Source organism: Dicentrarchus labrax, unplaced genomic scaffold (assembly GCF_905237075.1).
Source record: "Dicentrarchus labrax unplaced genomic scaffold, dlabrax2021, whole genome shotgun sequence".
Lineage (NCBI taxonomy): Eukaryota > Metazoa > Chordata > Actinopteri > Moronidae > Dicentrarchus > Dicentrarchus labrax.
In genome coordinates, this window is record NW_026136701.1 from 25,438,433 (window position 1) to 25,464,648 (window position 26,216).

General features: G+C 42.6%; 1 protein-coding gene across 2 annotated transcripts; it reads right to left on the reverse strand.

Annotated features, from left to right (window-relative positions):
- Positions 1-413: 413 nt before the first annotated feature.
- On the reverse strand, positions 414-26,203 carry ranbp9 (RAN binding protein 9). 2 transcript variants are annotated; one of them, XM_051403236.1, is made up of 14 exons: positions 25,554-26,203; positions 22,231-22,342; positions 19,639-19,691; positions 16,099-16,266; positions 13,835-13,857; positions 10,831-11,015; positions 7,843-7,955; positions 6,911-7,019; positions 6,590-6,744; positions 6,066-6,219; positions 5,049-5,167; positions 4,673-4,824; positions 4,434-4,545; positions 414-4,346 (listed from the first exon to the last, which is right to left on the reverse strand). In XM_051403236.1, the coding sequence occupies exons 1-14, from the start codon at positions 25,768-25,770 to the stop codon at positions 4,216-4,218; spliced, it is 1,803 nt and encodes a 600-aa protein (XP_051259196.1). In that variant the 5' UTR covers positions 25,771-26,203; the 3' UTR covers positions 414-4,215. The 2 variants fall into 2 exon arrangements, with proteins under 2 accessions (XP_051259196.1, XP_051259186.1); XM_051403226.1 differs by having other exon boundaries at positions 5,049-5,170; positions 25,554-26,202.
- Positions 26,204-26,216: the final 13 nt, after the last annotated feature.

Below are 26,216 nucleotides of genomic sequence, written 5' to 3' on the forward strand. Positions count from 1 at the left end.
AATCTTCTGCATTTGTTTAGAAAGTGTCGCAACTATTCCGTTCATCTTTAACTGTAAGATCTCCTGCAAACGCACATTTATGTTTCCAGATGTTCTGAACGCTCAAATATACATTTTGGTCTCAGCAGTCTAATATCAGTTGAACTTTATCTGAAGGTCGGGCTCTGCACACTTACAATGAGTATTCTTCCATTTCTTCACATTACAGACTGACAGCTGAAGCACTGCACTGCCTTAAGGGCCCAGAAACATCATCACCTGGGTTTTAAAGGTGGACTTAAAAGTGTGTTTAAGTCCACTTCAGACTAGTGATTTAGGATTAAACTGACCTCTGCACAATAAAACACGGTTTGGAGGCGGGAAGACAAGACTTGAGCTCCGGGCGTCATGCAGCATCCAGACAGGAACCGTCATCATTTGTCATTTTTAATATAAATCTTTTTCACCCTCACACAAATTGCACTTTTTTTTTTTTCTCCAAATGGACACACAGTCAGCAGTGGACAACTTACTGGTTGACATCTTCCTTAAACACCGTGAACTGGCTAAAAAGAAGAAGGAGAAAACAAAAAGAATAAAATAAGAGACATCTAACTTGATCTTACCACCACTTTACTATGGCATGCATAGGTTTCAGACCTTACTCAGAAAGAGACAACAGACACTTTGTCTAAGAAGTTTTCTAAACGATGCCGTGACTGCTTGCGATCCGAAAACAAAAACAAAACAAAAAAAAGAAGAAGAAACAAACCGAAGGTACAGAAAAGCTCGGTTGCACCGTGAGAGGAGAAGTCACCTCCAGACCTCTGGGGGGGGGGAACTAGAGGAAAAGATGGATGTGGTGTCTTTGCGAAAGCCTCGGCGTTCCTGTTTCTCTGCAGGTGGCGAGCACGAACACACAGGCTTCAAACACACAGCTGCGATGTCGTCTTCCTAAAGTATTTGGTTCTTTATTAAACGTGGTAGCCACAGTGCAGTCGACAATACTGAATGTTTTTTATGGTTTTTCTGGTTTTATTGTCCCCGACGATGCTTAAAGCACTAAAACAAAAAAAAACCCCAACCTAATGGGTAGAGGAAGCTCGCCTCTGAGGGATGATGGGAAGTTGGAGACACGCGGACTTGAGGGCTTTTCATACCTGAATGCTAATTCAACAGCAGCTTTAGAAATTATAACTAGACAGCAAAATGCTACCAGGGAGCAACGCGGAGGCGACTGAGGGTAGTTCAGGGTCGACAGTGATTATCGGCCAAACTGAAAACGAGCAAAAACAAAAACGTCACTTCCGCTACTAAACCTTAGAGCAAACTGAAATTAAAATTCTTTGTTACAAAAGAAAATCAGCTTTCGGTCAGGATTGTAATTACACTGTAACAGATGAAGAAACGGACTACATGGGAAGTTTAAAGTAAAACTAACTCGATTTTGGAAGTTATAAAAAGATTCTTGATTAAGTAGCTTTAATAATTTTAAGTGACATTGACTTAATTTTGTCATTTTTATTTGTACTGTGAAAAAACAGAGTAAAAAGTATTAAACCAAGAATGTTTAACTTATAAAATGTAGTTTTTGTTGCTGAACATTTTTGAAGTGATCAGTTTTAACTATTCTTTTTAAAGTTTAAATAACTCATTACATTCCAGTGCAACGGAAAAGAGGAAATTAATGCTGCAACCATGGCGTCCCTCTACTCCTCCAAAGGGGGATCTGTACCGACTACCGATGTCGGTACTTGTAATTTTTATAATTGCTTGATAACAGATAACAGGGCAGTTTAACAGCTGGGGGCTGATGTCAGGAAACCACTGGACAAAGTAACAGCTGAGTGTTTTGACAATGCTAATAAACATCACATATTTTTATGATAAAAACAACAAATGGTGGCAATGAAGTCTTATTTTTGGGAACAACTGGCTAAGTCCCATGTATGATTTGGACATTCCCGACATTACTCCGTACATTAGTTACTCTCTCGCAGTAAAATAAGTGCCGTGGTTCATCGCCAGTTCTGGAGCCATGAAGGAGAGACAGCTAATGCTAGCAAGAAGCTCTTCTTCATCTTAATACGAGAGGAACGCAGCACTGAGTACGCTTCCACTTTAAAGGTTTTATAGTGTTTTGACAAAAATATTTTTATCCTTTTCTGAAAAAAAAAACCAAAAACCCCAAAACAAAACAACGTGAAGAGTAAAAATGTGAAGAATTGAAATTTCAGTTTGACTTTAAATCAAATGCAGAGCTCGTTTAGCACCTCAGTTTCGCTGTTGCTTGTTTTTCTGGTCCGAGTTCAATTCTGAAAAGCCCGTCGCTGTGCTGCAAAACCAACAACAACAAAAAAAAAAAAGTCCACCTGTATTCGGGGCCCGGGGTCGGCCGGCTGCTCGGTTGGACCTTCCTATTCTAAACCGAGGAGGAGGAGGAGGAGGAGGAACAAAGGGACATTTTGGCTCCTGAGTTCTTTGTGGGTTAGGGTTAGCATAGACATCGATACGAAAATAAAGATTAACATTGTTTGCATCAAACCTGCTGTGCAGCTGGGGTTTTTTTTTTTTGGGGGGGGGGGTAACAAGTAAAATTGGGTCAGAGATCATCGCAGGGTTCCTACACATTGTTTCCAGTTCAAAGAATTCCAGACTTTGTCCAGAAGTGTTTGAATTTTCTTTCCCATTAATTGCCGAATGTAGCTAGGCTGCAGTAAGTACCACGATGTGTGAAGTTCACCTTCCAAAACTCAGTTTCAGAACTTAAGAGCGGTTATGGTTTCCTAAAATCTTACAGACCCGGAAATGGTCGCACAGACGACCGGCGTAGGAACCCTGGAGTCAACAAAACAGGAAACAGAAAAACTTGTACAGACTAGAAACAACCAGCACGCGTCAGGAGTCACTGGTGTCAGTACAAAGCGTTAAAGGATTGGGTTTTTTTTTTTTTTCATTTGATAACTAAATATCTCACTCTATTGATATAATTCCATTTTGTTAAATTCATATATAAACGTTAACATGTACACACGCTCGTCACTGGTAATCGGTGGAATCGGGACCTTTATTATAATGAGTTGGTGGAACTTGCTCTTGCTGGCGCTCAACAAATATACTGTGAATGCAAGTAACAATAATTAATATAATGATAATTAGAATAATAATAATAATAATAATAATAATCATCGTCATCTGCACCATGCCTTGTAAACCTGGAAAAACTAAAAACAAAACAAGAGCCAGGTAACCACCCCTCCCCAGTCCCCCCCCACTTCGCCCATGAAAAACAAAAAAAACGTAAAGATTAAAAACAGGGAACGTTGAGTCGAGACCGTCGATCCTCTCTGGCTTCCTCGAAGTCCCCGAGTCCACATGCGTCACACAAACCTCCGCCGATGTCCTGAAGTGAGTGGAGGGGGAGGGGAGTCGGTGCGGGGGGGGTGGGGGGGGGGGGAGAGGTTGTAGTCCGTTCCTAATGGAGCTTCGTGTGGACCGGAGTTGTTGCACTTGTTGGGAGTTGTTGGACTTTAGGATCCTGTTTTTCAGCGTCAGCCTGCCTCTGTGTTTGCGTGTGTTGGTGTGTGCGTTTGTTTGCCTGGTTTACAGGGACCACGTTAAAGGGTGGTCGGCCATGGCGCTCACTCGTCTTTTTTCTTTTTCTTTTTTGTTGTCGTTGTTTTTTTCCTCCATTTATATTCCTCCGGGGGGGTTTTCGTCAGTCTGTCCGCCCCGGTTTGAGGCCCCCGGGTATGTTCGGGGGCTGGGTGTCTGCAGCGAGTCCACACGGCTCTCCGAGTATTTTTCAAGTGGGCTACTCTTGGCTGGCGTCCCCGCTGTCAGTCAGAATGATGCAGACGCAGCCGCGGCGGGCTGGAGGCGGGGCTTTGCGAGGCCAACCAAGGTGGAGGCCTTAATTTCATATTTACGATGGAGAGGGAGGAGGTGGGCGTGTGTGTGTGTGTGTGTGTTTTATATGTATGCTTTGTGTGTGTGTGTTTGCAATCTAAAGATCTGCCCAGAAACGGCTGCTGACCCTCGGTGGAGGTCGTGCCGATCGGTAAAAGCAGAACAAGAAGCGAGTGTGGTGGTTAACTTTCTACTACTTGTTATCGTGCAGAGGAGCGTCTCCCCAGCTAATATGACTACACTGATGGAGGAAGGTGGAAGGAGCGGTTTCTGGACAGGTCCTCAGAGAGCGTGTGTGTGTGTTTGTGTGTGTGTGCGCGCACAGGGCTAGTGCAGGTAATCGTCCACAGAGGCGAAGGCGCAGGAGCCGCTGCCAGTTCGTGCCATGATGGCGAGGCACTGGGCGGCCTGACCCACGGCCTGGGCCAGGGGGGGCTGCTTGGGCAGGTTGTGAGTCTCTGGAGAGAAAAAGGAGAGAGGAGGAGGAATGTCAGGTGGTTGAAGTTGAACACATTGAATCCAGACAGCGTGGACAGTTAACCTACCTAATATTGCACTGTTGAGAGTGGAGCAGACGGGCTCTCTCTGAATGGCGTCCAGCTGGTAGCCGACTGGGCTGTTCCAGGGGTCCGAGTAGGCCAGCAGGCTGAATGCGTCCTGCAGCAGGAGACACACAGCGACAGATACTGAGCACACCACAGGTTAAGACAGAGCGACGGTGGCTCTAAAGATGCATTAAGTTTACGCAGCATGGATCGGGCGAGCTCAGAGATTCCGGCGTTACCTTGAGCATCTTCTTGTTGGCCGAGTTCTTGCCACACTCGCGGCGGAGGTGTTCGCTCATGCTCTGGAGCTCCCTGCCGAAATGGATCATTCTCTCGATGGCCGCCTGGCTCCCGCCGCACAGCTGCCGCTTGGACTGAGCCGACTCCACCTCTGAGGAGCCACGGCCAGTTTGGCATGCAAAATGGGAATAATCTTTTTAATATAGGTGGAATGCGATGGTACATTTACAGCTCGGGCATTTAGCTGGACAGCAACTAGCCAGCAAGTTCTCAAAAAAGGACATTTTATAGAGAAAGAATAGTAATAATAGTCTTTTTCTGCCTTATCAACCAGGGGTCCACAGTCACTAATACCTCCACACACAGTCTACTCACCCATGTCTGCGTCACAGTCGTCGGGCTCGGTGGTGTGTTTGGAGCTGCCGTTGAGGAAACCGTTGGAGGACGATTCTGTCACTCCGTTGGTGAAGTGGTCAACTTCCATATCCACATCGCTACTGAGGGAAGACGGGAAGAAAAAGGAGAAACAGTCGGTATGTGGGACAGGAATTCCTCCTCAGTGAGTGTCGGCTGGAATATGATCTCATCTGAAACACTTCCCTCTTTTTTACAAATCCTGAGAACAGCTGATAACATTTCTAAAATGACAAACTGTCAACAGTGTGCAATAAACAAGGTTGGTTTCTATGCTGATTTACTTGATGTACCGCTGATTCATCTGATACTGTGTCAGGATAATGCTAATGTCCTGAATCTAATGAACTGGATAATAATTACAGATAAATGATGCACAGCTAGCATCCAGTTGAGCTCTGCTGGACACCTAATTATCTACTCCAGAAGTCGGAGTGATGTGTAGGAGGAGTTAAAACCGGCGTCTGCTGAAGGTCAACAGTGTGTTCTGTCACCTGTAACCACACCCAACAATGATGTCACAGTGTACTGACCAGATTAAACTGGAGGTTCAGCTGCAGTTCAGTCGCTCTTTAATCTGACGCTTTGTTAAAGGCAACGAGGAGCAGCAGTAAATCAACATGAGAACAATGAACGCTTCCTGAATTTACAGTGTTTTTATTCAGCTACGTGGATTCAAGCTTGTTGAGTTGAAGTGGAATCAAGTTCAGGGTTTCTGCAGGTTTTAAACAGGTTTATTTAAAGACCATTATTCATGCAATGACCTATTTTACATCCACACTGGCAAAAAGAATATGAAGGAAAATCAGCATTGGTTCCATGCTGGTTTTGTTTTGTAGTTGCTACAACATGATCAATACAAATTTGCCTGAAAGAAGACTGAAAACCTTCATACAGGTAACGTTACCTTCTTTAAACTAAGACATTAAGAGCTGAGAAATGAAATGCTGTTGGCGTTCTTGCGGTTTCTCTCGGTACCTGGTTAGGGGCTGTTGGCTGCGGCTCCCGTTGAGGCTAATGTCAGACGCTGGGAGGGTGGAGCCAGAGCCCGGGGGGCAGGGCTTGTGACTGTGAGGGGAGGAGCTGTGGCTCTTATTAGACGTCACACCATTACAGCAGTTGCTGTCGAACCCTAAAAAACAACAGGTGAAAGATGGGACATTTATTTAACCATTAACAGATGACCTAATCTTTGAGTCAGCTTAAACTGAACAGGAGGACCGGATGAAGTTTCTGATTCAATGTGATTATTAAATGGTGCTAATGAGTGAATGCGTGCACAGCTGTCGATCCAGATGCTGTTCAGTGTTTCAGGCAATAAAAAGGAAGATGTCAGTGTGTTTGTTAATATGTCGAAGCTGTATGTGATGCAGGACCGACAGCAGGATATAAAACGGTTACCACTACTGGACGTATAGTGGGGCAGTATTTACACTCAGGATGCACTCGAGGCTCGTTCTAAATCACCAGATGTGAATACGCAGAGCACAGCTGGACCGTACCTGGGAGGTAGGGCTGGGAGCTGCTGGCTTTGTGGCTGGGGCTGCTGAAGGGCCGGGGGGAGCCGGGGTAACTGTCCTGAGACTTTGGGCTGCGACCTCCGAGACACCTCACCTCGCTGTCCGTCCCGTTCACCATCTCTATGAACTGTCTCACCCTGAGGAAGGCAGGGGAGGGCGGGGGAAGGAAACAGGAAATAAATACAGACACAATGAAGCAAAGACTGAATGGAAGAGTACACGGAGAGGAAGCAAAGACTAGAAGAGAACAGAGGAGGACAGGAATAAAAACAGATTGAACCACATAAGAAGGTTTGGTCTTACTTGAGCATGAAGAGAAGGTCTGGGTTCCTCTCCAGGAGGTTGGGGTAGAGCTGCTGGGTGGTCTCGATGGCCTCGCCCATTCTACCTGACAACACCAGCTTCTGGATCTCTGCAAACCAACAGCAAGCGCGTTTACAACAGGTGATACTGATGCCATGTTCGTCCCGGCACCAAAACCAGATTGAGATTATGAATTTAAAGTTTTATCTCCTTTATCTAAAATATAAAAAAAAGATTCAACCTATTTGAATGTTAGTTGAAGAACTGAAAACATTCTTCTTCTATGGTGGGATCTATTAACTAAACCACATAAGCAAATACAGCAGTAATATAGCAGGAACTATGTGGGCTTCAATATTTTATCATAGGTTTCTATTTTGGTGATAATTTACACCCACACTTTCTCAAAGCTGTGTGAGTGTGATTGACAGGTGATCGACCTCAGCACCAAAGATGGTACAGGAAGAAAGGAGGAAGCGGTGTCCCAATTTCACAAACTAATTGCGTACAGAATGTACGATACACAAATCTTACTTCTTAATATAAACTCAAAACCCAGCGTAGAATGTGTGTGTGTGTCAGTCTGCAGCTGTGTCCCAAATGCATGCCACACACACACACAGACAGACAGACACACACAGACACAGACACAGACAGATCTGCTGTGAGGTCGGGACTATCCTGTGTAACTTTTCATCTTTAATTGTGCTGATAAAAATCACCATCGTCCCTCTGCTGCTCCAACCACGCAACATTAATTAGTAGTAAACACCATTTCAACAGTAAACGTCCTTCCAGCCTTTTACTTGTGGTGTTCATGCCTTCTTTTACTTCTGTGAACAGCAGACGTGCTTACATATGACTCTGAATATCAGATTTTAAAAAGGAAACTGGTACATTATTTAGAAACCTGTCAACACAGGAGGACTCACTCTGTCGGTTTTTTATGGAGGCCAGCTCCTCGTGCACGGCCTGGTCTGTGGATTTGGCAAAGGCTTCAGCCGTGGCACAATAACTGTGATGAACCAGGTAGGAAGCCACCATCCTGAGGAGACAAGGAATACCAAAACATACAGCAGTGATCAGACACAGCAGCAGGAGAAAGCTTACGGACAGTTAGAGTTAATATATAAGAGCTTCTGTTCATTGGATCAACATTGTTCATTTAGTTGCTGGAGTTTTATCTTTGAACTTATTAACTGGAGTTATCTATATAACTTATACAAGTGTGATCCACCAATGCACACACACTGAGAATGGACTTTAAAGGGAAGGAGGAAACATCTTGTGTGGTGAGCAGGGAAACTTTACATATGAAGAAAATTTAGCATATTTATAGATTCTGACATTTTTACTGAGGTAGAAGGAGTTAAGGACTCTAATGTGGAAAGAAAACACATCAGTTGCCTTGGAACAATAACGTGTGTCTCATTTGTTTATGTCTTAATACATGTCTGAAGGGAATCTTTAAATATCTAGTAGAGACTCGAGCTAAAACACGATCCTTAAAGTACATTTATAATGTTGTTTACTTCCATCCAGACACAAGAAAACTGAAGTGAACATCCAATAAATATGATTTGTTGATTTGGGTCAAACTGGAACAAACCCAAACAATATTGAGCCAAGGTTTTCCTGTAGAGACTAAATTATATCTGTCCTTATTTACAGCCCCATTCCCCGTTCTGATGCCTGGGTAGGACACAGTTTGTTGTGAGTATGTGGTTTTGAGTGTGATCTTGATTAAACCAACTAGATCTGCACTCAGTTCATTTGTTCATTTCGGTTCATCACTACTGAATGAGCTATGGGCTGATGATTGTTTTGTTATTCCCAAGATCAAGCAGGAATTATGAAACTACTTGGGTTTGAGATCTGGAAAACTTTAAAAGCTGTCAGATGTTTACACAGGATGTAAACAAGGAAACAGTTCATTCAGTATTGTATCTGGAGGTAAAGCTCAACGTGTGCAAACTAATTCTCCCTCACTGTACAGGAAAACTGTGTACACAACTCAGGTGCATAGAGAAGGTCAGAGTTGAAGCAGGAAACTGGTTTGTGTTTCACAGTTTGGTTAATAATTGTACTGTAGCCTTTGTTTCCAATCTCTTTGAACGTCTGACTGCTCTTAAGTGTTCCCAAATCTAGTACAATGTAATTATCACAAATACAAATGATGACCAAAACCACAAACATTAGACCAAAGCTCGAGATAACTGTGTAAGATAACTGTTTAATGTGTGTTTGACTCTTGGATAGGCAGATAAAAATGGGAAGTTACCTCTATCAGTACCAAGATGACATGTTCCCACAATGCATTAGTGTTTTTCAAGCCTGAATCCTGTTCACGACCACTCTAACAATCAGCCTCCGCTCCGGCCGACTCGTCATCGTGTTGCTGTTGCTCTACGAAGACATTAAATCTTCCCATCCACCAGTCTGACGTGAGCTTAAAAACTTCCTGTTTCCAATCCCGGGCCGTGAGGCGTCTTTCCTTTCACTCCACCCCACCCTCCACCCCGATCCCCATCAAATGGAGATTAAATCCATTCAGGACAAGTAATCATAGCAACAGAGAGCTAATCCCATCAGGGCATGGCATGAAGAGAAACCGAATCCCACAGCTTTTACTTCTGGATCACGGCTCCGGCGCTCCGATGGGGAAGTGGTCCATCTGGGCCTTGATCCTCGTCATGTCAGCAGTAATTTCCCGTCACCTACAGTATCTAATACTCTAAACGCTCAACTTCAAGCAATACACACAACCAACAAAGCCAAAACTACATAATGAACGATAAACAGCAAATCCAAAACCTTCTGTTACCTCAGACTGATACATTCAATGCACATTCAACGTATGTCACATTACCCTGTATTCACTGTTAATGTCGTCAACAAAAGCTATGACAAAAATATTTGTTGACAACCATTTTTCTCCACAACAAAAACAAGACTAAAACTAAATCAGAAATAACCACTGACAACAAAAATTGTAGCAAAAAGGTAGTGAATACAGTCTTCCTCCACACACTGCATTCTGTGGAAACACACATCTTATCCTCCACTGTGCCCAGTTATCTCTTCTATACAGCTTTATTTAGCTGTTTGACGTGCTGCACTTATAAGAAACATGTAGCATTTCAGTGAAGTTATATCTCTGCCAGTGTTGTTAGCCAACATTACAGCAGCTGGGATCACAACATGCACAACATGCACTCTGACGTCTATTTAAAGAAAAATAAGCCAACGTTAATGTAACGTTATCGAGAGCTGTGGATTAACATTAATGTGCTGCTTAAACAACCACAGTTTGTAATAACTGTTGTATCAGTACAGTGTGTGTGACAGTCTGGTTATAGTTCCACAGTTACGGTATATTTCATCCACAACATACAGCCACAGTGGAGATTCCTTTGCATAGTTTCCCACACGAGCTATTATTGTTATATATTTTAATTCATAGTCATGAATCAGCTTCCACAACAACAAAGCAAAATCAGCAGCGTTTATTCAACGTTAATAATGACCTGCACCCTCTTATTGATAACCTAAGCATCGGTGTGCTCGCAATATTTCACTATAGAAACATCATCACATCAAGCTAATGTACTGCTGCAACACTCAGCAGGCGAGTCAGTACTGTAGGTAACTTTGGGCCAAATATCGTGTTTTTTAATCCGATATCTGCAGTAATTGTGTTAGCTCATATGACCTCCTCATACATGTGGACGTGTGCTTTGAGAGGTTTGTAATAGGCTGTGTGAGCTGATCAGAAGGGCCGAGACTTTTTACCTGACTGACGCAACAATATCGACCGGAAATTATTCCATTTTCACTTTTGTTGTTGGACGATGGAGCCACTAAAGACAGCGGGTTATCAGTTACTGCTATAATATTATATTATTTCACAGTGAACTTACTTTTGGATCATAGACTGCCACTCGCCCTCGCGCTCTCCGATGGGGAAGCGGTCGATCTGGGCCTGGATCTTTGTCCTCCACTCACGCATGTAGTCCTCGATGTCGAACACAAAGGGGTGCTGGCCGAAGTTCGCGTCCACCACCTCCCCTGGAGTCTGAAGGCCCACGGTCGGGTACAAATTAGGCTGCAGCAGAGGGACATTAAAGAGTAAAGAATTAGGATGATAGAGGAATGGGAGTTTGGGAATGTAATCTGGGAAGTGAATCAAAACAGGAAACAATGAGTAGGAAAAACAGGAAAACAGAAAATCTCAGGAAACAAGCTTTTGTGTACAATTACTCCTTAAAACGATTTTATTTGCTGACAAAAGATTTTACTATAAAACTGCAGCAGGCAGACAGGGTTCAAACTCCTGGGACACTTAAGGGCTAGTAAATTAGATCTATATTGCACAGATTGACGACAATACATCCATCAAGTTGATCGATGTACTGGTTTCTTCTTAAGAGGCAATAATGCTGCAGAGATTTCTGACTCTCTGTCTTACTTTCTGGCCATCTACTGCTAAGTGTCAGTGAGATTGAGTCAAAATATGTTGGTAATGAAGGAACATGTCAACAGTGTGACTCATGTTGGTGTGCGATTAGTTTACGGACAACAATGGAGCTCTATGGGACAGAGGAAGAAGATATATCAGACTACGAAGACACAGCACTTGCTCATTGTTGTTGAAATATACAGAATATTAGCAGCTTTATCCTACGAGAGAGTACAGGCACCGTCTGACAAAATCAAAACAAAGCTCGGCTGAACAGCAGACAGGCTCTCGGTAATAACACCACAACAGAACAAAGACCTGGCACCACCAACTGAAAACTTTCAAATCTGGGCGGTGGGACAAGACGAGGACAGTCAGTCAACACCCAAACATCACTGTAAACCCTAACTGACCTTAGAGGCATTACTGGTACAAACGTGTTCTGACAGACACACAGACAGCTCAAACACTGGACAGGAAACTAACAGCAGGGATGTGACGTGTTTAAAAGGTTCCCCCGTGCTACGTTACAGCGGCAGTTGTTGACATGCTGCGTGCCAGTGCCTAAGGGTTAAACACAAGTCAATATGTAGTCCCTGGAAAAACAGCAGTTTGGCTTTTTCCCCGATGACATCTGTGATGACAGGATGAGGGCATAAACAGAAATATGAGGTGAGGACGCTCGTATGGGTACATAGCTCCGCCATCCTACCCGTCTAATTAAAGCCTTGATTTGATCAGAGGAGTGTCAACAGCCGTTCACCTCGATGACTGTGTGAGAGAGGGATTGTGCTTGGATTGATATTCCAGTGTAAAGAGACTGGTTTAAACTGGAGTTAGGGAGTAGGTTCACTATCAGGGAATAAATATAGTTGATTAAAGTCCCCAGAAGAGCAGTAGTACAAAAGGTGTGTGTGTGTGTGTGTGTGTGTGTGTGTGTGTGTGTGTCTCTCTCAGAGTTGCCTTTGTCATGGTCCAATAACCACAAAGGTCAGCTGCGCCGAGGTGACGCACTTCACTGCACAACTCTGGAGGAACATGAATGTCTGGCTCGCAGCCGAGGCTGTTTTGCTGCTCAATGGATTATTGTTGCGGCTAAGTCTCTTATTTTCTTCTCCCACAAAAAAAAAAACAGCCGGCCTCAGATTTCATTTGCTTCCACACAAGAAAGGGAAAAACCCCTTAAAAACAAGCGTCTCCCTCACATGTTGATGCAGTTAATACATTCATGAATCGCATTAGAATTAATGCCCATTGGTGTGGGAGGGGTCCACAGGCGGGAGAGTGACCCTCGCCTGGCGATGAGCCACAACAGCACGAAGCAAAACAAGTGATGTCCTGTTCAGACACACAGAGCGTTTAAAGGTTTCTTTTGTTTGGCCACTCGAGGGCAGCAGAAACAAGCTGCAAACACAATCCTGACATATTATCGTATAATATGATATGATATAGCATATTATTGTTAGCTCACAGGAGCCTAATTAAACTTCCAGCAGACATGGAGCGAACATTGTGATTATTTAGCAAAGTAATCCCAAACTCACTACAGGGTCATCGTATATTTGAAGTAACAAAGTAAAAACAAAATGTACAAAGGGAGGGACAAGATCAGACTATTTCAATATTTACAAACTATAGGTAAACCCTGATCCAGAGACCCTGAGAGAGAGACAGTGTGAAGTGTGAACCTATCATAGCGTCACCCATTGGTTTGTGGAGAACTGTTTAGAAGCCTTGAGTTTGGTGTTTTGGCCGTCGCTGTGAGTTACACAGAGCCGGCGGAGGTTGGTCGTCACATACGATCTCGTATTCCAGACAAACACTACACTACTGACCATCTGTCAGCCACCAGAGGGCGATGAAGACGTTTTGGGGAGCTGTCATGTCGTCCATTTTTATACATGTCGATCTGAATAACTTGCTGAATTTGTTGCTTGCAACTTTTAAGAAATAAAGAGGGTTTGAAAAGTCGCTAAATCTATCAAGAAAGTCATCAAACTGGCAGCAGCGACTCTCTGATGAGCGACCTGCTGAACATGAACTAACATGAAGTATAAATGTAATCATTTAATTCGTATTGATACATTGTTCTACTACCCCAACCTCTATCTTTGTGTCCCAGGGGGTGAATTTTTTAATAAAGACTTAAAGCGCAGACCATGCTGAATGTACCACCTTTCAGCAATGTCATGTAACCTATTAAAACACTTTACAATGTCTTGATTTCAGGTGTCCCATTCTTTCCATCCACAGAAGCGCCAACTCCCTGACCTTTAACATCTGAAGTTCACACGATTTTCAGCCTCCGATCAATTTTACAGAGCGTAAACATTTTGACTATAATGGATATTCTGCAGGAAATCAAACACTTCATTTCTATAAATAGCCTTGTGTGCTACAGTTGTGATTAATCATGGAAACTTCACAGATTAGAGCACAGGAGTGGATAAAATGTGGGTACTTACTGGTAGGTCTGTGAAGGCAATACCTGCAGAGGAAGAGAGAAAGTGTCAGCATGAAGGAGAAGAATGCTTTTAATTTCTACACACACACACACACCAGGAGGCTGAGTGTGCTTACAGGTACTGAGGTAATCTGGTTACAATCATCTTTCTGTAGTAACCTGATTTCTTAAATGTTACGCAATTATCTGGGTCACAAACCTGGTTCACATGGCTCGATTTAACTGGAGAATCTGGTTTATACAGTGTAGAGGAACAAAAGAAAGGATTGTGCCTTGTATTCAAAGTAATTCCATCTAATTTCAGACTAAACTACAATACATAAATACGCCAGTTTGTGCCGTTGAACAGTCGATCATTTGTAAGTATAAACTGGACTTTCTCACTGGAACTTCAGCTGAAGTCAGTATGGTTGGGAGAGGAAATGTGATGACTGACCAGCTTCATGTAAATGTGGGCTAACCAGTAGCCAGGTTACTACAGTGCATGTAAACAAAGCCTCAGATTTCCTCTGACAACTTTATTCCTCCAGACAACCTGGTATCTTGTGAGCGCGAGGGTCCCTTGATGCTTCTTTGTCTGGAATTTACGCTTTGTTGCCTTTTGGAGGCACCCTGAAAAGCACTACATATATTTTAAGTCCAACTGAAATCACATTGGCATCCCTTTTTGCACTCAAAAGTAATGTCAAAATATTGTGAAGGTCTTTGGGGAAATGCTGCTTTTGGTTTTGGAAGAGTGAGTGTTTTATTGACAGCAGCCTCCAGGCTGAGTGTCGGCGGGGAGCGAGAGAAAAAGTAAACAAACTTGCAGGGAAGCTATAAGCCATTGGCACACAGTGTGTCAGTGGTCCTGAGGAGTAAAGGAGCACAGCAGCATCTCAAACAGACCACAGTGATGTTTGCAGGTAAGTTTACATGCTGTTTAACGTCCTGCAGCTAAGCAGCTAATTAGCCGACTAGCCTGCAAACAGACGCTTGCTATGCACTCTTCCCCTGGTCAATGTTTGTTTGTTTGCTCAACAAGCTACGGTACAGCACGAGATGTGTGTTCATGTTGGTTGTTTATGTTAGATAAGGAGGAGATTTTAGCCCAAAGCTAATGTGGGTTGTTGTTCAGAGTCTGTGGCTCTCGTGTTGTGTAGCCGGCTGCTGATTGGCTCAGTGTGTCCGCTCTGCCTACGATACAATAACGCTGACGATACTGCTTTATGCCAGATTTGATTGGCTGTACTAATGGATTTTTCCAACGCATCAGCACAAAAGACAGGGCACCATCAAAACATATAGAAAATCTTAATTTCTCAAAAGAAGAACACAAGTGATTTATATCTGCTGTAGCAGACAATTAATAAAGTTCTACTTCAGTAGGACAGTAAAAGTTATTTAAATAAGTTACGCTGCCCTCTAATGCACCCGTCACACACTTGTTCATTCAAGTGTTCAATACTAATTAAGGCTGCAACAATTATTTTCATTCATTGATTCATTGGTCAATCGTTTTCTCAATTAATCCATTAGTTGTTTGGTCCAAATAATGTCGGAAAAATGTGTCCACAGCCCAAAGATTAATGTTACTGTCCTTGACTGAAGAAACCAGACAATATTCACATTTGAGAAGCTGACATCAAATCAGTGAAATCGAGACAGACGACCACCCACCTAGAGCCGGAGGATCTGTCCTAGGTTTCTGTCTTTTAACAGGCAGTTTTTCCTTGCCCTTGTCGCCAAGTGCTTGCTCATGGTGGTACTGTTGGGTCTCTGTAAATAATGTTATAAGGAGTTCGATCTAGACCTGCTCTATTTGAGAAGTGTCCTGAGATAACTTCTGTTATGAATTGGCGCTATACAAATAAAATTGAATTGAAATGTTTCTTAAAAAATATATATGTTTTTTTAATCGATAATTTGTGAAATAGTTTTGAAAAGGAAATTATAATGTGTAATACATGTTAGATTTTAGATAATTGATAAACATAAAACGGAGGAGTATATGTGAATTTGTTTTGCAGGGACTTTTGTGTATAATGTATAAAAGTGCATATATATTTTATATTGTATAATCTGATTTGTGTTGACAAATTGAAATGACCAAAATAAACAAACATTTTTTTTATTAATAAGTTGACAACCATTCGATTAATTGACTAATTGCTGCAGCTATACAATACAAATACACTACTGCTGCTTACTGACAACCCCTTTGCACAGGTGGGTTAACACACAGGCCCGTACAATAGAATACGCTCTGCTCTCTGAGATCCTTACCTAGGCTGTGGCCATTCTTTGTGTAGAAGCAGGTATTGTTGATGAGGTTAACGCAGCAGCCGATCACGTCGCCCGTCGTAAACGTGGGTCCGTAGGGTTGCCCGGTGCCGGAGGAGCAGAAGGAGTGGCCGTCGTCTCCGTGGTAACCGTATGAGTGCTTGTCCCAACCTGAGGGATGTGGAAGTGTAAGAATAAGAGCGCTGTGCAGGCAAGTGAAGAGGTGTAATAACACAACAGATGGTTCATTCTTCTTAGACACAGACACACACACACACACACACACACACACACACACACACACACACACACACACACACACACACACACACACACACACACACACACACACACACACACACACACACACACACACACACACACACACACACACCACACACACACACACACACACACACACACAGGCTAGAGAGCAACATGGACACAAGCGGTCCCTTGCAAACATGAATGGAGTGGAAACATACTGGAATTGATGACACAAGAGCAAAATCTATTAACTTTTTCCATCTAGTGTTTACAAAACTCCTGACGTTTGTGACGAATAACACTGACCAAAGAATTCCAAAGAGCCAGACTCCCAAAGGAGGACTTTACTGCTGTAACCGAGCCCTCTGCAAACTAATTCACATGCAGTGTGAATGTGTGAATCAACAAAATAAGGCTGAAGAAGAGTTTCAACTAACCTTCCCTGTCTCCTCAGGAAGACTGTCAACAACAAGAGCCGGACTATAGAAAGAGGTCAACAAAAACACCTAATGTGTCGTCATGCTTATGATTTCACTGTAATACAAGTGAGTGAACTCCTGTTTGAACCATATTTTGGGGGGAGGGGGAAACATTGAAACAGTACCAAACAAACTTGGAAACGTAGCCAGGCCAAAAATAGAATTGCTTTGTCATTATTCCAAAGCTCCAGTAAATACTGGTTCAATGATGGAGACCTGCAACAAGGAGCTGTCACTCATGAGGGCTGGAGAGCATGACCTGCAGGGGTTCAATGCTTTGCTCAGGGAACACATGACTGACTGCTGATGGACACTATGAGGAGTTAAACCTAGGAACTCAGACTTTAAGTCACTGGGATAGCTTGTTGTTTTCACTGTGACTGCGGAATGATACGACTCAGAAGAGGCTCTCTGAATTTGGAGATTATTTGCATTTTGGGCCCTAATTCCCATCTTTACTACATATTAACCTGAGTAAATATCACTTGTTGGGAGCATAATAATAGGAAAATGCACAGTTGAACAAAGCTATGTATCTGAAAAGAGTCCTACCTTTGTCTTTGATACTTTCCTTAATACTTTGGGAGTTGTAAAAGCTCAAACATACTAGGTATGTAACATTTCAGGAGAACTAAACACACAAGCAGTTTCATGTGTTTGTGTTGGGAGTATCTGAGAGAGGGGAGGAAGAAACGGCCTCTGCGGGGCTGTTTAACGTTACAAACCAAGTGGATCCTGTGAGTTGCTGCCGAGCTGCAGAGGTAATCCTGCCATCGCCACATTCATCACTGGAAGAGAGCTCTCAACTCTGAAGCAGTTTGGCATCAGTCCCTCACAATTAGCGAATTTTCATTAGCATCTATCCATCAGCGGGGACTCTGCAGCTTGCTCTGGGCCTCCTGTTATCTCTGTACGAAGAGACTGGAGCTCCTGGGCGGGTCTAGTTCTCAGACCAATGAAGGCTCCTGTTTGGCCTGATAACCCCTGTAGAGCGCAGAGCTCCACATCTACCACCACCGTCTTAGTGGTACCCGGTCATGGTAGCTGCGTTTCCACTGCATGGTACGGTCCGACTCAACCTCCTCCTCTCTGGGTTTTCCATTATAAAAGGTTGTGGATAGTTACTAAACGGGGAAGTGAAAGACACTGCAGACCACTGATTGGTCAGAGAATCGTCCCTTCGATAGGCTCCACCCCTTCCTGTGTTTGGGTCGCGTTGAAGATGACGGCAGTTTCATGTTGCGTCACTATGGTGATCAGCTATCAGTTTCAACCGTGCACATTGTCTGTCTTTTGTTGCTAATATATATTTTTATTACCATATACCATATTTAATGAATGTACTAACAATATGTCTCTGAAAGTATATGGATGCATCTGTGTCCATGTTAAACTATCATAATCTTGCTGGATTTTTGAGGCCAATAACTACTTTAATATTGAAGAGTTTAAAAAAAGTAAGAACTAATATATTGTTATCAGTAACTTCAGAGTCAGGACTGCGCCTGGGTAGCCGTTTCCCCGTTTCCTGTCTTTGTGCTAAGGTAGCCAGCTGCTGGCAGTAGCTTCATATTTACCCGACAGACACAAGCAGCATTAACCTTTCATCTAGCTCGCAGCAAGAAAGCCAATTAATAGATTTCTCAAAATGTCAAAAACCTTTTCCTTCGACGTATTGTTTTTAGGGATGCCCCCGACTAAAGACTGGGATAGTTACAAACTCACTCCTCGTGCAGTCAGGCCTCTCCTGTCACTCTCCTGTTCAGAGCTGCTGTAAATCAACTGGTGTCTAAGGCTGTGAACCAGCGCCGTTGCCTGCTCGCCCGGCTCCAGTTCTTGTGCTCATTGTCCTATTCTAGCTCCCAGTCTGGGTAGACTCAGCTAATAGCTTATGGCATCTAGTACAATTGACATGTGCAGCAGCGATGTGTTACAAGAGAAAAGGTGGCGCCTCAAACCTATTGTTGCCATTTCAGTACTTCAGTTTCTTGTTATTTAACCAATATTTACACAGATAGATTTAACTCTGATTCGCCCATATAAGCAAAGACTATCTGCCTCCAATTGAAACCCACAGCATATGTTTATTAGGATAAATATGACATCCTCATCCAAACCTGTTTGTTGCCTTTAACAGTCCACGCAATCAGCTTATACTACAATCAATAACAGGCAGCCAATAGCCATTGCAGACTCTGTGCTCAGGGTACACCTCAAAGCACACTCCACTGATATTGTGTTGCATTAAATCAACTAGCTTCCATACACTCCACATCTCAATGTGTCACCTGGACTTCTGTACCCAATACATACTAACGAGCCGAGCTGCTTCACTCCTATAAAGCTCAAAAATATACCTACAAACATTGCTCAATTCCTAAAAGTGTAGTAGGCTATAACCTTTTCCCTCAGGTGAATGGATCAGGAATCATTGATCTGCATCAGAACTGTACAATACATATCAAGAGTCTTGAATCCATAGTAAGGATTTTTGTTTTAGTGTAACAATACCACCTTCACAGTAATGTGTCCATTCTCTCCATGCTTAACACAAACCTGCACATCAGCCTCTCCAACAATAAGAAAACATGCATATGCAGTCAGGTAACGGAGAGATAATGGTGCATCCGAGGCCAAACTCTACCTGAGAATAAGTTCACAGACAAAATGAAAGCCCCACAAACGTAGTTAAAAAGATCTCCGGTGTGATCTACAGCAGACACACAGACAGACAAACTCCTCTCACCACACCCAAAAACAGGGACACGAAACAAACACATAGAAAGTGTCATCTTACCGGGGAGTCTGTTCATGTTTACACCCTGAGCGGAGAGGCCGATGCCCATGTACCTGTGGAACAGACAGTTGAGGTTATTTGGACAATATTTTAAATAAAAACAGCCACCAATCACACCCTGCTGGTAAACACCCTAAACATCTCAACATCACATTGGATGCTATTCTTACATCCTCATCACTAGTGGTGCTAACAGTTAAAGTGCTAAGATTTATCATGTAATATTTCAGATGCTAAAGTTAGCATATGAAATCGATACTGGGTAAACTTCTAACATATCTGTCTGTCTCAGCTCTGGTAGTTACCAGCTACGTTCCTCTGAGTGGTTGCTTTGTAAAGGTTTTGACAGATCTAGAGAAAAGTATCTTACTATGTACCTCAGGCGTGGAATAATCTGCAGGAACATCTCAAATTAGACAGTTATATCCACTGACGAAGTTAAGTGCATCATGAAGAATGCACAAGCAGCCAATGTGTTTGAATAGTCTGTTTTATTGTGGATTGTTTTGTATATCATTATACATAATACATATTAATATGTTAGCATTAAGCATGGCCCCAGACCGTAAGGTGCACAAGACAGTAGGCTCGTTCAAATCAATCACCGGCGATTGCCGCATAATTCATGCCGGTTAGATTTGTGTCTGACTTGATGCTAAATTGCTCAGACATCGAGCACACGTGGGCAACGATAACCTCACGAGATGGAGGCGGACACAGATTGTAGAGCCAGGCGCCGTATTTGCTCTCCACCGACTGCAAGAACCAGGGAGTTTTTTTGCTGTGTGGTTTGGATATTTAACTCTAGACTGTAGCAGTTTAATGTCTCATGTTGTGCAATGAAGGTTTAATCTGTTAAATATATCAAAGTTTATTGATATATCAGAACAGGGTCTAAAAACTACAGGCAGCCTACAGATGATCTAACAGGATGTAAACATTTCTGTGACTTCCTGTATATTCTTTGAAGCCTGCTGGAAACTGACTTACAGCTCTTCCACTTTACAGGCGAGCTGCAGTTCATCTCTAATGAGCTAATGAAGAATTCTGCTTCGCTGCCATGTTTTGTGTATTTCCAGGTAAAAAACTGTGGACATCTCGATGCTCCCCACAATATTTTGTCTGTACGGTCTCCTCAGACAATGCACCAACTGTAGCTGGCTTTCATCTGTGGAGGGCCTGAGCCATGGTGTCTATCTCAAGCATAGCAAAGCTTTAAGCTCCACGTACAGGTGAGTGTGACAGGAACTCAGTCATAGGTCTTATAAGTGACAATGAGACTAATGAGCTGTACTTCTTCTGTGTATTCTTTCTCATCACTAACAAGCTGCTAGTGTGGCTGGAAGAAGTTTTTGCAGACACGACACATGACAGAATCCAATAAAATGTGGAGAATCTTTTTAGACAATCAAAGTAGTCAAGACATCTTGGGTGAAGGAGGGTCGAGTGTTCAAGTGACTTGTGGCTGTTCCGCTGTAAAATGAGGCCCTTTAGATGAACTGAAGTCTCAGTTTAGGATTATGAATTGCCCTCTGGCCCTGTGAAGATTTTAATGATGGTTTCACTTTATTAGATTTTTCTGTGTTATGCAGATTCCTGATGTGAATTTCTCAAAAAAACTAATTTGGTATACAGGACATGTATTGAATGAACTCAACCAACGACTCAATGACTTACAGTTTGAGGTCCCTGCAGAGTAACATTACATCAGCATTCATATGGGAGTGTTACCCCAATGTAACTGTGGCCAATAGCCAGCCTGCATTCAGATTAGATATTGATAACATCATAATGTGGCAGCCTGCTCAAAGACAGTTTATAAGAATCTCAGGTATGATGAGAAGCTGCAATCTCCTGTGAGCCACCATCTTTTCTTTCCTCCAGGAGGACTTCTGAATTAAAACCAAAAAAAATAAGTAAATCAGGAGAACCTGTTTTTAGCTCTACCTCTCAGCTTAATTAACAGGAGCAAATTTATAACAACTATTAAACCACAATATACAGATGTGTTTTATATTAAGTGGATTTGGTTAAAAGGCTTATGTAACTTTGTCTTTAAACAACAAGCAGCTACAGTGTCAGTGAGTCACACTGCTTCAGGGTTACAGTCAGTGTAAATCCAGATTAGACTAGTGGATTGTTTGAAGTTTTTATTATTACCAAGTTAACCTTCTCTCTCTCCAAACTCTTATGTGTGAAAAATGCTATATCATGCCACACACACACGAGCATCTTATTAGTTATTGTTAACCATTAATAGGATCAGCTTGAGGCTAAAGAAGAAGAAAACTGTATAGAAGTTGTCCCTCCATTTTCATGCATCCCATTTTGTTTTCTGCCGTGTTAAAAACATCACAGGGTTGTTAGCGTGTCTGTAGATTCGGCTCAGTGTTCATTAGTGTAGTCTAATGAGCTAAGTGCTAACTCCCTTACAGTTGCATGTTAAAAAAGCCTCTCAATCATCACTTATAACCAACTGGAGGTTTGTGGTGGTGTCTGTCACTGCGTTCTTATTTTGGACGAGTTCTGGGTTGTTTTTGGGGCGTGTAGCGTTGTAAATCAAACGCTGTGGTCTTTGTCCCGCGTTCTTACCCATCTCGGCCTTTGCTGATGATCTTCACCTCGAAGTAGTAGACCCCGCAGGCTGCTGGGATGGGGTGGGTGGCCCGTACAGACGCTGCATCTTTGGGGGTTTTTCCATGACCTTCAAGAGAGGGAAAAAAAACACAGACACAAGAGAGCGTCATTACAGCTGAATAAGTGGATCAATCTACAGTCATAAAAAGGGACAGAGATACTGAAGACAGACAGCAGCGTAGGCTGATGAATTCTGATTTGTCTTTTATCATCCATTTTGATTCACTTGAATTCAAAGCACAGCCCAGGACTGTGCGCAGACTTTTAGTATGAGGGGCTGTGGAGGGGATTAAACCCACAACCCCTCACAGATCAAATAAGAAGCAGAGGGCTCCCACTCAACGTCCTGTGTTGTCAACTATTAAATTAAGCCCCAACTATTCTGATAATTCATTGTCCTGAGTCATTTATTTAATAAGAATGTCCAAATGTCCACAATCTCATCTGGTTTCTTTAGTCCTCTATAACAGTTAACTGAATATCTGCAGGTTGTGGACAAAACAAGACATTTGAGGACATCACCTTGGTCTCATGTTTATTTCCAACTAATGAATGAACAGAGAAAATGATTGACAGATAATGAAAAGAATCATTAGTTGCAGCTCTGAACTGGATGAGATCAGGGATCCTATACCTTACACAAATAAACTAAAAACACATACTGCAGTGTAAAAGAGGAAAACAGCCTGCAGACGAATGAGGCCACTGTCCCAATATTTCCTCAGGTAAATTTATATAAGCCGTACTTTGTGTGTAACAGTTATATAATTCATGTCTCATTTATACATAAAACAAGGTGTTGAGGTGGAATATAATGTGGGGAGGGGCTTGATTTATAAAAAAAGTGATCCCAAACATATGAGGATAATACACACACAGACTTCTGAATACTCCTGAGCACAAGATGTGTCAGCAGTTCTAAGATTATCACCTTAAATGCTCCGAACCTGCACCTCCTGGGTTCAGTGTGTAAAGTCAACGGCTAAACAAATGTTTACAATGTCAGGTGTTACTAAGCAGCAGTTTGTGGTTATTATAATAAGTGGAGTTATTAATAAAGTTCTGGTTATCTATCTAAATGTGACCTATATCAGCTCTTTCTGCAGAAAACAAGCTGTTTACTTGGAAGTTAAAGATGGTTTGGGAAAGGAGAACTCAACAATAAGCAACTGCATCATTTTATCAGCTTGTTTACATCTAGAAACCAGATACGTTTGTGATTATGTTAGATACAAACAAGTGTTTGTTTTTCGACGATGCAGACTACATTATGTTCCTGGAGTTTAAGTTACATGAAATAATCTCAGTTGAAATGTTCAACAATCAGATAACACACTCAGAGGGTTGAGGTTTAAATGATAGCTGCTTTAACAATCAGCGTTAAGGCCCTGATCGTCTCACCGGGAGTCGGTTCCAAGAAGCAGGTTTAATTAGTGATCTCTGGATGACATTGCTTAGGCACACCGAGGACAAACCAACTGATGCAGACAGAATAAAATAAAACTTTTCACCTCCATTTTACATCTGTTCTTGGGACAAAATGGTTGCCAGATGAAAACACCATTCAGGGGAGGAAGGAGGAAGAATGTCACCAACAGAACTGTATTGAAAACTGAGGTTTCTGTGTCAATATTTAAATATTTTTGGATCTAGAAAATGTCTAACTAATGCCCTCCATGAACCCAGAGTCTGAGGTAACCTCTTAAAACCTCTTATGTCCAGTGAACAGCCCAAAACCTAAACACCTACCACTCACAAAGAAAGCAGCAAAACCTCATTTCTGAGAAGCTGGAACAGCGAATGTTTAACTTAAAACCTAAAAGTGCTTCAGATTAATCTTGTGTCGACTTACTGAGCCTATTCAAAACTCAGATTTATTGTTTTATTTAGACTTTGCATCCATTCATAAATACTGTTGGTATAATGCTGTGTAATCTCATATTTACTTAATAATGCTTATTCATCCTTTCTGCCACACAGTTTCCACCCACTGTAGTGTGTGAGGCTTTAGTTGTTCTCAGGTAGTACAGCGATTATTGTAAACAAATGACCCAGAATGCACCATTGATGTGGTTCTCGGGATTCAATTACATTTATTTTAAACACTGATAACGTTCTCAATCTTTAATTAATTGTCTGGTTCATAAAATGGCAAACTGACACATTCCAGTGACTTGTTTTGTCCAATTAACACTCTTAAAAGTCAAATTATTCAGTTTATTATTATTATTATTATTATTATTATTATTATTATTATAGTAGTAGAAGACTGGGAAAACCTGAACATATTTACCTTTAATTAACTGCCACTGACATGAGACATGATTAATTGATTATTAAAATAATGCAGATTAAATTCATTTAAGCTTGAATCGTTATGATTGTATTATTACATTTTAGCAGTATTTGTACACAACTCCCATTTAGTTTCAGTGAAAATAACTAATGGGGGATCTTGTGAAGCAGGTAAATAACAAGGACATTTAATGGATTGATAATTATAGATACTGTATATTTCACAAGATGTAAACACCACCCAGTTAATGACAGAGGCTGCAGTGGACAGTGGGGATGAAAGGTGGAGACTCTGGAGGGTGTTTCAGGTTAAAGTTTACACTGTTTTAAAATAATTAAAGTTACATCTTCATACCTGCTACACGGGGGATAAACAGAGTGAGAGTAAAAGGCCGGGCAGACCCAGAATAGACACACAAACACACCCAGGAAGCTCAGTTGTTTAGCCTTCTCTTTTAGGCCTGCAGCAAAAAAAAAAAAAACCCTTGCTAAGCACCCTGAATGTCCCTGGATATTAAAACCTGAGCAGCAGATAAGGAACCTACCAATGCCTGCCCTGTCATCGATAACCACTGGAAACCTATCAGCTCCTCTGGAGGACATTAATCTGCCTTTTAATAACCTAATAACGTTTACAATGTGTGCCTCACATCGACACATCTACTTTATCTCCAGTTACAGGTTTTAATCTCTTACATAGACATTTAAACGATACACAGCACAGACACACTGACACAGCACAGACACACTGACAGACTGGTTGACAGGTTAGCAGTAAGGTGTGTGAGTGTGTGTGGGGGGGGTATTTATACCTCGCCAGCTGGTCGGGTTGCAAGATGTCCTCTGCCTTGTTGTTGGTGCTGAAGCTACTAGCCTACTTTGTTTTTAGCCCACGACGGGCAGCTGGCTCTGCTCCTGCTAAGCTAAGCTAAGCTAAGCTAAGAGTTAAAATAAAAAAAAAAATAAAAAAAAAGTGTCGTTACCTTTATAGTGCACACGGAGGTTGTTCTGAGAGAGCCCGATGTAGCTGAACTTGTCCTTCGGGCTCCAGGAGCGGGGCAGCGGGGTCTCGCTCTCGTTGACGGCGGGGTAGAGCCGTCGCAGCCGCTGGTTCAGCTCCTTCTCCTGCTCGTTCAGCGCCGAGTCTCCGTGGACCACCACCGACATCAGGAACCCGCAGCCCGACGACTGTCCGGACATGGCGGACACACGGGTTCTTTTCTTTTTCTTTTTTTTTTTTAGCTTGTCAGCAACAAGCCGGCGCCACTTGTGTCAAGTTTTTTTAAAAAAAGGGGAGAGGTTTTCTTTTTTCCTTTAGCTAGGCTAGGCTAGGCTAGGCTAGGCTAGGCTAGGCTAGGCTAGGCTAACAGGCTAACTGTTCGCGGATGGGCAGCCGGAGCTAGTTAGCTTCAGGAAGCTAACCTGGCTAAACGCGCTTTTAGCTTTTAGCTTGGCCAGCGAAGGCAAAGCGACGGCTGAGACGGCTCAGGTTGACATTAGCTGACACACCGCCACAGATGGAGACAGTAGAAGAAGGCTGTCTGTCGCGCAGGGTCAGTGGAGAGTGATTGGAGAGGTCGTTGTGGGGCGCACAGTGTCGCTGCGGCCGTTAACGGCTCCACGGATCCGGTTTAATGAGCTCAGCT

Excerpts from the sequence above, each read along its gene's own strand:
- ranbp9 (XM_051403226.1), bottom strand. The coding sequence starts at position 25,770 with ATGTCCGGACAGTCGTCGGGCTGCGGGTTCCTGATGTCGGTGGTGGTC. Across the intron at positions 16,267-19,638 it reads AAACATGAACAGACTCCCCG|GTTGGGACAAGCACTCATAC; the intron begins GTAAGATGACAC and ends CACATCCCTCAG. Across the intron at positions 6,745-6,910 it reads GACCTTCTCTTCATGCTCAA|GGTGAGACAGTTCATAGAGA; the intron begins GTAAGACCAAAC and ends TGCCTTCCTCAG.